Source organism: Fundulus heteroclitus, unplaced genomic scaffold (genome assembly GCF_011125445.2).
Source record: "Fundulus heteroclitus isolate FHET01 unplaced genomic scaffold, MU-UCD_Fhet_4.1 scaffold_171, whole genome shotgun sequence".
Taxonomy (NCBI): Eukaryota; Metazoa; Chordata; class Actinopteri; order Cyprinodontiformes; family Fundulidae; genus Fundulus; species Fundulus heteroclitus.
The window spans coordinates 110,647-123,850 of record NW_023396583.1 but is presented as its reverse complement, the minus strand read 5'-3'; the positions used below and the strand labels follow the sequence as shown (position 1 = coordinate 123,850).

At 39.0% G+C, this 13,204-nt stretch overlaps 1 protein-coding gene across 3 annotated transcripts; it reads left to right on the top strand.

The window, feature by feature from the left end:
- The first annotated feature begins 2,523 nt into the window (after positions 1-2,523).
- Positions 2,524-11,700, top strand: LOC105924547. Of its 3 annotated transcripts, XM_036129454.1 has the most exons (6): positions 2,524-3,352; positions 6,090-6,299; positions 6,675-6,785; positions 6,906-7,073; positions 8,105-8,273; positions 11,332-11,700. In XM_036129454.1, the coding sequence occupies exons 2-6, from the start codon at positions 6,101-6,103 to the stop codon at positions 11,459-11,461; spliced, it is 777 nt and encodes a 258-aa protein (XP_035985347.1). In that variant the 5' UTR covers positions 2,524-3,352; positions 6,090-6,100; the 3' UTR covers positions 11,462-11,700. The 3 variants fall into 3 exon arrangements, with proteins under 3 accessions (XP_035985347.1, XP_035985345.1, XP_035985344.1); XM_036129452.1 differs by lacking the exon at positions 2,524-3,352 and having other exon boundaries at positions 5,992-6,299; XM_036129451.1 differs by lacking the exons at positions 2,524-3,352; positions 6,090-6,299; positions 6,675-6,785; positions 6,906-7,073 and adding an exon at positions 7,092-7,907.
- Positions 11,701-13,204: the final 1,504 nt, after the last annotated feature.

Sequence of the window (13,204 nt, the reverse complement as noted above, 5' to 3'; positions counted from 1 at the left end):
GCACCAAAAAACAACGTGATGATAACAACGCGACATGTCATTTTTGAAAAGCGCGGGTCCCGTTTGAGAAGAAGAAGAAGAAGAAGACGTCCCAGAATCTTTGCTAACACCAAACCGGTGTCAACCCAACAACGTTGCGCGGCGGTTCTTCGAGTAAACAGCAGCTAATACCCGACGTCAAGGCTGGAGGAAGGACGGAGCTAGAAGGCAAGTATCAAACTGAAGCTGAGTAGCATTAGGTTTATTTACCATCATGCTTCTTAATTACTCAGTCGGCACCAAATTCGCTAGCATGTGGACATGTTAGCTAACTATGATGACAAAAGCATGACCGTTTGCGTCTTCACGTTGTGTAATTATATATTGTGTACTATTTTTATTATCATTACTTGTGCTGATGCCGATGAAACACTCTCTTGGGCACGGAATAAATTCGCTAGCTAGCCAGCTAGCTAACGTTAGCAATGAACTAAACGTGAATGGGAACTGCTATGTTCGCTAGCTAGGTATAGAACTTTGGTTAAACTTTGGTGAAAGCTGAAATAACATAAGTTCAGCAACTGTGTGGTAGTTTACTAGTTTTAGTTTAGTTTACAGTGTGCCTCCGTCACATTTTCAACATGTAAAATAGCCCATGTCCCCGCTATTTCAAATAGCAGTGTTTCCCGCAGGAATTTGTTTAGGCGAGGCGGTAAGCTGTTGGCCGGAACAACATTTGCACGGACGACTGGCGGGGGGGGGGTTTAAGAGGACAAGCTTTGCGCGGACGACTCGCGGGGGGGGGGGGGGGGGAGCTGTATCCATGTATTTTCGCCTGTTTCTTTCCTGCCAATCACTGTATGCACCACTGAGCTATATAATACACTGGAGTGCTGATTTTGCCGAAAAACTGAAGTCACTGGCCGCCATCTTGCTACTCCCTACTCTCACAGAATCCCATAGGATTTGGTTGCAACAAAAAGCAGTTTTCTGGCTGTGTGAAAACGTTTCACAGGTAATTCTACAGTCAGTGGATGTACTAACACTATCAACTACTAGGAAATTAGGTGGTGAAATATTTTACATGTTATTCATATTAAATATATGTATATATAAGTATAAGATAAGCTTTATTGATCTCACAGTGGAGAAATTCACTTGTCCCATCGGCTCAATAGTCAAAAGTCAGAAGAAGGTGTCAAAGTAGGTAAGTAGAATCAGTTAGATACAGTTATACAGCTATATACAATATACAATTCTGTACACCTATGTATAAATAGGTTATTGCACATATGTTATTATACAGTTTATACAGGATTATTGCACAGGCTTATTGCACGGATTATAGCACCTTGTTTAAATAGCTTATTGCACATAAGTTATTACAGTTATTGTTGCAGCTATGGTGCATGGTTGCAGTCGTTACTCTGATAGTTACACTTATAAAGCAACAAGTATGATCAGGTAGCAGCAGGAATGAGTGACCTTTATAACATAATAATATAACACAATAATAATAATAATAGCACATTATTGCACGTAGTTACTGCAAAACACTTGTTACAGTAATTGTAACAGTTATACAGTTATATGTATAGTCCAGAGATTAAATTTACATGAGTTGCATATTATTGTACGTTAGTTATTGCGTGTTACTTATAACGGTTATGGTCACAGTTACAGTGCAGCATTGTATAATCTGGTAGCAGCAGGAATGAATGACCTGCGGTAGCGCTCCTTTTTACAGACAGGATGTTTTAGTCTGGCACTAAAGGAGCTGCTCAGCTCCTCTACAGTCTGGTGCAGGGGGTGGAAGGTGTTGTCCATGATGGATGTGAGCTTGGACAACACCCTCCTCTCAGCCACTTCCTCCACTGAGTCCAGAGTACAGCCCAGGACAGAAGTGGCCTTCCTCACCAGCTTATTCAGCCTCTTTCTGTCCCGCATATATACATATAAGTATGTGTATATGTAGATATATGTATACATATATTTATATTTATAAATGTTGTGTGTATATATATATATATATATATATATATTTAAATAGATAAAATGCAAAATATTTCAGCACATGACTTTCTCAGTACTTGATAGTTTTAGAACATAACATAAAAGTATATGGCATTTGACATTTTAAAAGTCTTAAGCCCCCCCTGAACATGAGAAAATCCTCGTTATTTGATGCTGTAGCGCACATATTCCCTAGTTACTGGGGGGGAAATAGGGAGTACCAATATGGCGGCCGGTGGCTTCAAAGCGACTCGTTCAAACAGCCGGCGATTAGCACTCCAGTGTATAATATAGCTCAGTGGTATGCACGCACGAAAGCAACAACAAACAACCGCGTGTTAATGTCAAATAAACATTCCAAAAAAGTAAAAAACAAAGCAAATGGACTTGTTTCCCGTAGTTGAAGACTTTTTTTTTTAACTTTTTTGGAATGACCATGACCTGGATGACTGAGAATCTTCACCAGCGTCAAATAAACATGCAAGTATATCGAGTTAGTGATTTTTGTTTTTTTGTTTGTTTTGGAATGTTGGCGAGGCGGTAGCTCGCTAAGATAGCGCTGCGGGAAACACTGAATAGACACGTTAATTACTTACCTAATACATGTAGCCTTTCTTGCTATGCCCCACGCTCTCTCCCGCTCTCATTCTCCTACACAAAGTTTTTTTTTTTTTTTTTTTTTTTTTTTTTTTTTTTTTAATATGTTAAGATGCTTAGACTTGTTTCATCAACGTTGTCACAACCAGGCTCTAACGTTAGCTTACCACTTAACAATGCGCCATTACGTTTGCTTTTGTGATCTAACTGACACAGGCGGAGAGAAAGACGAACATTTGTTTAGAGCTGCAACAATGAACAAAAATCGATTATTAACCCTCTTGCCTCTTCTACATTTTCACTAGTTTTTTGGCCATAACTTTCACTGTATGACTTGAAATGAATGTATGATATTTGGCTAGGATAGGAAGCTTAATTTCATGTAACTTTCAAAATTTGGTTTTGAAATTTTTCTAACATCAATAATACACTGGGTAAAAAAAAAAATCATACTCGACCTAATACGCTTTTTATAAATTATACTGAGATTTGGTAATGGTTTATTTCAACCAGTTACTTTCTTTCTTACTTGTCTTTCAACACTAGTCACTGGTCAACATTAAATTCAAAACAATACGGAAAAATATGTAAATGATAAGTTAACAATCATCTTTATTGGGGGGAGATTGGCTAACACAGTTTAGGTCAACTATTTCACAACCAATAGCATTTATTTCGATTTTGGAAATTTCATGATTCATATTTTTTTTTTTCTTTCTGCAGATAAGTGATGTGAGAAGATTTTATGGAGTAAACTGAAAAGGTGAGTACTGCGCTGCAGTTAAGGATGTCAAAAAATTACACCTGTCGTAGTTGTGGTGCTTCAGTGAATACCCTAAAAGGGTATGTGATGCATCAAGGGCTTCATAAAAATGAACCACATTATCAGTATGCGTGTTATATGGAAAGTTGTAAGTTTCAGTTCAGAAAATACAATGCTTTTAAATGTCATGTTTACCGCCATCATCAACGCTCATCTAATGCGCCGCAGTGTCAAACTTTGCAGGCACCCTTTCTATGTCAACTTCCACATTGTCAGAAACAGTTGAATGACCTTAAAGACCTTCTCTGTCACCTAAAGTCTCACACTTCAAGAAGAGAGGTAGTGCAATGCCCATTTAAAAACTGTGATAAAACATTTTCAGTGACCTCATCTTTCACAGCCCACCTATCTAGGAAGCACAAAAACCCCACAGCTCTGCATGTCTCTGGTGCATACTGTCCTCTTTCAGTTCCTAGTGAGTCTCAGTCCTCTGTTGCTGAAAGCCAGCCAGATGAAGGGTCAGCTGTTGATGAGCCTGAGGCAGATGTCCCAGACCTTGCACAAATGAAAAGTTTGTACATGAGAAATCTGTGCATGTTTTATATGAAACTACAGGCCAAACAACTTATCCCTTCCTCTACAGTCCAGTCGATCGTAGAAGAAATTAATAGTCTTAATGTAATGTGCCTGCAGCACACGAAAAGTCAACTGAAAGCATCTCTTCAAACAAAAACTGAACTATCTGAGACTGAAATTGAAGATGTTTTGGAGACCCTAGATAATGTAGATATTCATGGATCCTGCAGCTCCTCCCTTTCCACAGAGTACAACAGAAAACAGTATTTTGAGGAGAATTTTCCATACGTGCATCCACAACCCATTTTTTTGGGGGTTGATGAAAATAGAAAGGAGCAATATGCTCAGTATGTTACCATAAAGCATACATTGACAACTCTACTAAAACATACTGATGTGCTGAAACAGGGTTCTACATCTGAGAATGAAAGTTCACCTCATATTTTAAATGATGTGTGTGATGGATCGGTATTCAAATCCAGTCCTCTTTTCGCTGAGTCAGGTCTCACTTTAAAAGTGATACTTTATCAAGATGCTTTTGAGGTGGTTAATCCCCTTGGCTCGGCAAAGAAAAAACATAAGCTGCTTGGAGTCTACTTCACTCTAGCAAATTTTGAACCTTTTCATCGATCCACTGTTGACAACTTGCAGCTTTTGCTTTTGTGCCGAGAAGCTGATTTCAAATATTTTGGCCACGAGAAAGTGTTCTCTCAATTGATAACTGATCTTGGAGAACTGGAGACAAATGGACTGAATATTTCTGGAAACATTGTTAAGGCAACTGTCTTTTGCATTGCCGGTGACAATTTAGGGTCGCATAATATTGGTGGATTCACAGAAAATTTTAGTACGTCTCAACATTTCTGCCGATATTGTCACGTAACCAGAACTGAGCTAGACAATTTGGAACACCATGCTCCAATCCGTACAATACAAGAGTACAATGACACTGTTCAAGAGCTGCAAAATGGTGATGCGAGTATAGTCAGAGGTGTGAAATTTAACTCTGTCTTTAATTCACTGGCATTTTTCCATGTTTGCCAGCCAGGCCTCCCACCATGTATTGGCCATGATCTCTTTGAGGGTGTCGTAGAATCAGACCTTGCCATGTACCTGACCTATTTTGTCAAGGTGAAGAAATTCTTCACATATTCACAGCTTAATCGAAGGATCAAACAGTTTAGTTACCAGGGATCTGATGGTAGTTCTAAACCAGCTGAAGTTTCAGTAAAGGGTGTGAAATTAGGTGGCCAGGCAGCAGAAAACTGGTCTTTGCTGAGACTTCTCCCCATTATCATTGGCGAAAAGATCACAGACACAGAGGATCCTGTATGGCAACTGACTGTCCAGCTGAAAGAGCTGGTGGAATTGATTTGTGCCCCTACTATATCAGTAGCCCAGGTTGCATTGCTCAGTGTTCTAATTGGTGATTATCTGGAAGGAAGGAAAGATTTTTTCCCTTCACAAAAACTAAAACCAAAGCACCATTACCTCACCCACTATCCTGCCTTAATACTAAAGTTTGGCCCTCTCATTCGGCTGTGGACAATGAGGTTCGAGAGTAAGCACTCATATTTCAAAAGATGTGTCCGAAGGACACAAAACTTCAAAAATGTATGTCACACACTTGCAAAGAACCATCAGCTACTGCAGGCATACCTTCATTCTGGCTCCTTTTTTGCACCCTCATTGGTGGTTAAGAACTCCACTCCTTTCAATGCTGAACTGTACAGCGAAGCAGTGCGCTCCGCAGTAGGAGAAACCTTAGTCAAAGAACCCAATGTAGAGTCAGCTTACGAGGTGCAGTGGAAAGGCACTCAGTACAAAAAGGGACTCTTTCTGTGTTTAAACCAAGGTGAGGCACTTGAATTTGGACAGATTGAGCTCATGCTTGTGATGCAGGACCAGCATGTGTACTTTATTGTTACACCTCATGACGTGTCCTATATGCCAGCATTTGCATTGTATGAAGTGAAACAAGCAAGGCAGAGCATGAAATGTTGGAAGCCTGAGCAGAAACTAGATTATTATCCTTTGCCTGTGTATGAGCTTTGTGGGGCAAGGGTAATTTCACTTAAACATAGCATTGTTGACTCCGAGTAAGTTAAAAGTTAAAATATGACACTAATGCTTGAAAAACAGTATTTTTCATCCCTTCTAGTCCTCCTAGTCATGGATACAGAGAGCCCACTTCTGTCTTTCATCAAATCAAGTCTTCCTAAAATGAGAGACCCTGAGCCTTTGTTGCAGCGTCTGCAAGATTTAGGAGTTGAGGACCTGGAAGACCTGAGCTATGTGCAGGAGAGTGACCTCCTTTCTGTCCTGAGACCAATTGAAGCCAGGAAGCTTCTGTCACTGCTCAAAAAGACAAGTATGTGTTTCAATTTGTACAATAAACTTTGACATTAGAAAACTGTGCATAGTCAAAGTATATTTGTTAGGTACACCTGTTCAAATGAATGCAGTCCAATACAGAAGTTCTACTATGAATTATACTTCAAAGAATCTTCTCCACATTTTTGTTGATGTTTTCAAAAAGGTGATGACTAGACTGTACCTTGTTCATCATTGATTTCATAGTGGGTGTTAGTGGTGGTGTACTGTACTGCATGATATTGAGAAAGGAACAGTTTGACATGTGTCAATTGGCTACTGAGTATATAATTATGGTGGGTATTAATATACCTGGATTGAGCTATGTGATGTCTGTATGGTTAAATATTACTACTATCTGTCCTTTATTAAGGCCAACAAGATGTCTTGGACAGCCCTCCAAGCAACCAGAGCAACCAACAGTTCAGCAGAGCCAGTACCAGTACAAGTCCAGTAACACAGTCTGACGAGATGCACCTTTCTGGTGAGTATATGCATCTGTTGCACAGAATCAGTTTTATGAAGAAATTACATTTCTGAGTCCGATGCTGATAAGGAAAAGGGCTCCATGAAAACCCACCTATTATTTCTGTATTCTCTTCAGGTGGTTACAGCTCAGAAAGTTCACCGCGGTCAACAAGTAGTTCAAGTGTGGATATCACACCTCGTCGACTGTCTGATAACAGCTGGCATTTTAAATTTCAAATTCCTTGGCAGAAAATTCCATCTGAGATCATCAGAAAGCTGGAAAGGGGAAACCGGCCAACAAAAAGTGAGAGACTTGAAATCATACGGCTCATTGTCAGTGAAATCGTAACCGCGTGCCCAACACCTGGGAAGAAACATATCAGTGAGATAGCAAGGAAGATGAGAGAGGCCTACCCTGTGGCATTTACTGATGTCATTGAAGGTGAAATTGTAGGCAGTGGATATGACTCTCTAACAAAACAGATGGTCAGCAGAGTGGATAACCTGAAGAGAGGAAACACTTCCCTTTCCTTAAAGAGAGAAGTTATTAGCAGCAGCGAAGGAGAGGATAGCCCAACTCAGAAAAGAAGACTAGACACTTACGGGTGTATAAACTGGCAACCAACACGACTGCCACCTGATGAAACCCTTGAATCTCAGAAACATGCACAAGAAGAGTTAAAGAAAATGTGGCGAGAAAGATGCTGTGACAGCAAAGCCATTGAAAATATGATGAGAGCCACTTTCTTCACTCAGAGAAAAGACATTATCAGTGGGACTGAGACTTCTGACTTGACAAAGGAATGGCCATACCTGTTTGAGACAATTGGCATGAAGACTCATTTTAAACAGCTTACAGGTGTGGACATGGAAGACAAAAACATGGCAAATAAATGTGCCAGAGTTATTTCATTTCTTAAATCTGGTGACAAGACAGGGAAGATGGACACAATCTTCAGGGAAATGGAAACTTCAAGCAAAAATGTTGCAGATGTGAATGTTGCAGTGCTTCTTCCACTGCTCCTCAAGTACTTCAATGAAGAAGAAGAACAGATGTTCTACAAAGTGGATCAAACAACCCTGCCCTCTGAAGTGGACTGTGCTGGACTTCCAAGTACACCATGTATCGTTGTGTGTGGTATGAATATTTGTCTTTCTCCACGACAATATAGTAAAACCAAAAAGCAGAAAACTATTACTACTATTACTTTGTTATTGTTGTTGTGGACTCAGTTGTAGCACGGTAATTTTATTTAGTAGTTGTTGGAAGTTGCGGTCTTTTGTCTCCGTTTATCTCAAAATGTTCCCCTTTTCTCTTGTCCTTGTACACAACAGGAAACTCGACTTTGGCAGCGGAGAATTTCATGCTGTCTGTGGACCAGACCATTGTGAATGGCCACATCAGAATCTTCAGTGATGCTCTTATGCTGATGTTTGGTTCGTACTACTGTATGAACATATCTTACCCAGCAGCCCAGGCATCAACTTTGGAGTTCTTACAGAGGTAAGACAGCACTAGTCAATTTAATACATCAAAATAAGATAATATATATATTATCTCCCAGTGCTAGTCGCCCCCCTTTTTGTTTTTCTTCAAAATTGCACATTGCCTATTTAAAATGCCTGTGTCCACATACTTTGACTTAAAATCAAGTGCCTGACCTCTTCTGAAAAGCTGAGGCCCTGTAGAATAGTACCAATAGATTGATTGTGTGATAAACTGCCAGTGTGGGACAAAGGGTAGAATATTAGTTTTCTTTGGGGGCGGTTTTGTACACCTGTGGAAATGACCACATTCTGCCCCCTTGGTCACTTATGTCGTCTTGGAAACACTGCTGAGACCCACTACCAGGTCTAGGACAGGGGATAAAGTTCTCCGTCGCTACGACGGATTTCCGTCATTTGGAAAATAAGTGCACATTGTTCCGTCTACACTTTTTATTCAAGGTTTTAAACTGAAGCTGCTCTTAACCAATGAAATCTGGCAGAGCCGGGACATTAGCAAATCAGAAAGAGAGTAGGGCTGGTCTTTGCAAAGCGAACATTGCCAGACTAAGCTTCATCGGTGTCCATCATTCATCATTATAGCTTTTGGAAGAACATCTCAAACTGGCCACAGATGCATGAATGAAAGTAGCGATGGTCAAAGGTTTTCTTTGGGTTTATGCAAACCAGCAGGTCAGGAAGTGGAGCGGATTGACCATCTGACAACAACTTCCCTCGGTAAGCGTTTCTGTCGCTGCTCCTGCAGCTAATTAATGAATTATTTCCACCTGTGGCCATGTCACCTTTCAGCGTTTATTCCCTCGCTTCCAGCAATTTGGCTGATAAACACGGTGACCAACCAGGAACCTCCTCATTATTTGCTGTTATGTTTTTTTTAAAACTCAGAGTAAAGCGTTAGCTCAGGCTAATTTAGCATGACGCGCTTTTTTTCCGAAGGGTCGGAATATAAAACAATTTCCTGCATTCGACTGGTTCCGTTTAGGAAAACGTAATAAAATAAATAATTCCACCTGCGCTTTTCTGAACCAACGAAGGCAGACCTGCAGTCAGAGAGGCTGTCAGTCAATATACAACAGCGTCCATCTAATGAGCTGCTGCGCACCGGGACACTTTTATAAAATGACAAGGATTTTGATTAAGGAAACTACATCAAAAAATTAAACTGCAGCTACAACATGGACTGGAGAGCGGGTTCTAACTGGGAGAGGCCAGAGGTGATTCTCAGTTTCTCAGAGAGCTTTTATTAAGTATTTTTTTTGTTTTTACCCGGAGTGGAGCGGCGATGTGAAGCTACACTGTAGAAGCAAGTCGTACTAAAAACCGCTGAAAAAGCCTCCTGTCTGTGGATATATGGACTCATTTTACTCCGACTCCAAACCACCTGCCAGACAGTACTGCAGCCAAGATGACCTTTAACAATATTTAACTTTACGAAATACATTAATCTCATTTTGTTAATTAAAAATGTTCATATTTAAAAGCAAGTTATTTTTTTCTGATAAATCTTGAGCAATTTTATAAAACTTTTTAAAAATGTAACATCCCATCCTTTATCGATTTTTCTATACTGGCTTTTCCCTACAGGTGTGACATCAAGCTGTTTCTGGGGAAATGCAGCTCGACGTCACACAGGGTCGTGGGGGGTGGGTGCTTGTCCATCCTGGACAGGTCTCCAATCACAGGGCTAAGGTTTAACAGTTTTATTACACTTCAAAAAAGCTAAATAATGCCTTCATGAGTTGTGATAATTGATTGGTTAGCAATAACGGGCAAAGCAGAGACTGATTATTTTAATGTGCGACCTGTGTTAAATTAAAATGTATGAGGTCATAATAGTGTTGGTTATGTGTCCTGCATTGTCCAAGGCTGTTGTTGGCCTTGTATGATCATAGGATCAATTTATGTTGAATGTGACAGGGAGCCAGAGGAGTAAATTTTCAGGTGTGAAGTATATGATGTAATGATGCAAGCTGCTGTCTTTGAATCAGCTACAGTTAATAGAGGTTTTCTGGAAGACGGGGAGAAATAGGAGCTGAAATTTTAAAGTGGAGAGGTGAGTGGACTGGGGACCAGTTTGGCAAAAGTGCAAAGGAAGAACTTGATGGCGCAGATATGAAAGTTAACCAGGTGATGATGTGGAAAGCGATGGAGAGGGCTGTCCAAGATTACGCAAAGGCTCTAAAGCTGAAAGGTGGCAGAGATACAGCAATTTTCAAAAGTACCAGATTTGGTTAAAGTTGACTATGCACAATAACCAACTGAGTAACTAATGTGGCATGACGTCCAAGGCCCGGGAATATATGGGCTGACTAGAAAAAATGTTTCAGTCAAACTAATAATTTTCGCTTTAACCCATGGTCTAGGATGAAGTATGACTTCTAGGGAGTCATTTTTGTGTGGGCATACACATGCGATTTTCTCAGTGTTCTTTTGGAGACTCCAAAAAGGACCTTTGGTTACCAAAGATAAAACATTCAGTACTAACCTGAAAAACCTGAGGAGGTTTGTGGAGGTTTAGCCGCATTACCTTCAGCGTACATTCACAGCAGGGAAGCCTGACAGCCTGCTGCGCATGAACACTCATGCTAGGAGTCACTCAAACCAGACGAGAAACCAACACTGCCACTGAGGAGGCCCCACTGGGAGGTGGAGTTGGGTCGCGGAGAAAAGCAGCATGGAGCTGCTGAGATGGACCTGAAGGGACATTACTGAAGATAGTGCTGGCTCCTGCTCGGTCTAGGAGACTTGTCTTGCAGTCGGCAGGCAGATCTCCAGTCAGGCTTTTTTGCTGTGCATGTAGGCTGAAAGTAAAGCACCTGCACTTCCACAAGTCTCCAAGCATTTCCTGAATTTATCCAAATATCACATAACAAAATAATATCAAAAACTTAATTTGAATGTTCTGATTTTATTGTAAGAGTAAAAACAACCTTGTTTTCTCTTTTTTTCTGATTGAGTTATGAAATGGAATGATGAAAGACCGACCCATGAAAACAATTAGAGTACAGTCCACAGTGACTAAAGGTTGTTTTTTTTTGTTTTTTTTCATTTGACAGGTGCCTCTTCAAGATAAATCCAGACAAGGGATCAAAAGTGGAGCGGAACGCTACCAAAAGAAAACTTGCAGTCAGTCCAAAGGTTCTCACGCTGATCACCAGAATTACAGACTACGAGTGGAGGGAATAAGAAGTGCTCACAAGTTATGGATACTTTGTCCAAGTTACAGACTGTTATGGATTAATATCCAGTGAGGTTTCACATAAACTGTTATGTAGCTTTGTTATGAATGATGTGGATTACTTGGCCAAGTTATGGATGCCTTTTGGATGTATGGTTACTTGACCCAGGTTATAGAAATGTTACTGTAAATTGGTAACAACTTTTTCTTTTTCTTTTTTTTTTCTTTTTTTTTTTACTTTGTTTTAGAACCAGTCATTTTCATTTAATTGTTTTTATTTTTTGAATATTGCTGTAATAATGGTTACAGTTAAATAAAAATACAGAGAATGGGAAATTATGGCTATTGTTGTTCAGCTTAGTCTCATTCAAGCACAACAGTTCATTTAAGCCCCTTTTCCCACTAGCCAAAAACCGGTTTTAACCATTTAAAATTTAAATAATTCTGGTGTTATTAGGTGATTATATTTTTAGTTGAAAGTCTTTTAAATATTCAGGAAATCGATGTAAAAGGGAAAAAAACTAAATTTACACCTAAGTTTTGAAAGATTAATAAAAATATTGTTGTATACTGTTACTTTACATCTAATATAAAGTAATATACAGCTTTTTTACATAAAATAATGCCATTAAAACCAACTAATAGCACATTTCTGTAAATTTAAGGATTATTATTCATATTATAATGTTAATTTACCATCTTTATGGGTAATTTCATTGTTTTAAAACATAATGTTTAAGTAAATGTTAAAAACAAATATAAAATAACTAAATATATATTTGATGTGATCTAAAAATAACAGTAAATTATTGCAATTGTAAACCCAAGATCATGTTTTTTAACATTTTTTTAACATGTTTTGAAAGATGAATCACAATATTCTGTGGCCATATACTGTTATATTACATCAAATATAAATTATTATACAACCTTTTTCCATAAAAAAACTGCTAAAAACAGCACATTTCTGTGAATTTATGCAGTATTATTCATAAGAAAACATTTATTTACCATATTTCTAGGTAATTTCATTGTTTTAAAATGTGACTGTTTCTAAATAAACATTTAAAATAGGATGAAAATAAGACAAAAACTTGTTAAAATTACAACTACATACTGTATTTTAATTATGGAAAATAACCGTATTTTTATGAGAAAATAATTATCTGTTATTTCACAGTATTTTTCTGGCACCCCAGCTGCCAGAAAATTACTGTTTTTTTACGATTTTTTTTTTTTACAGTGTAGTCAACTCCCTCAAATTATTTAAGTTTCCACATTCCCAGGTCTGTGGGAATAGGAGGAGGAGTGGCAACCATCTTTCAGTCTGATTTATTAATTAGTCCCAGGCCAATTAATAACTACAGTTATTTTGAACATTTAACCCTCAGTTTCCCTCATCCAAATTGCAAAGCAATACCACCTCTTCTGTTTGTTGTATTGTATCGTCCACCGGGCCCTTACTCGCAGTTTTTGGATCAGTTGTCAGACTTCTTTTCTGATTTGGTGATAAACACTGACAAGGTTATTATAGTAGGGAATTTTAACATTCCTGTTTACACATAATGTGATAACCTTAGCATAGGCTGTAAAACTATCCTAGATTCAATTGGTTTTGCTCAAAATGTGCATAAACCGACGCACTCTTGGCTCCATACTTTAGACCTTGTGCTGACATATGGCATTGATTGTTGTAATGCCGGTTCAGACGTGACAAACTGCATTTCCCATGAGGCAATGTGGTCAAATTG

Coding starts and splice junctions, on each gene's coding strand:
- LOC105924547 (XM_036129451.1), top strand. CDS start 7,169: ATGAGAGAGGCCTACCCTGTGGCATTTACTGATGTCATTGAAGGTGAA. Junction 7,908..8,104: donor ACCATGTATCGTTGTGTGTG/GTATGAATATTT, acceptor TGTACACAACAG/GAAACTCGACTTTGGCAGCG. Junction 8,274..11,331: donor ACTTTGGAGTTCTTACAGAG/GTAAGACAGCAC, acceptor TTCATTTGACAG/GTGCCTCTTCAAGATAAATC.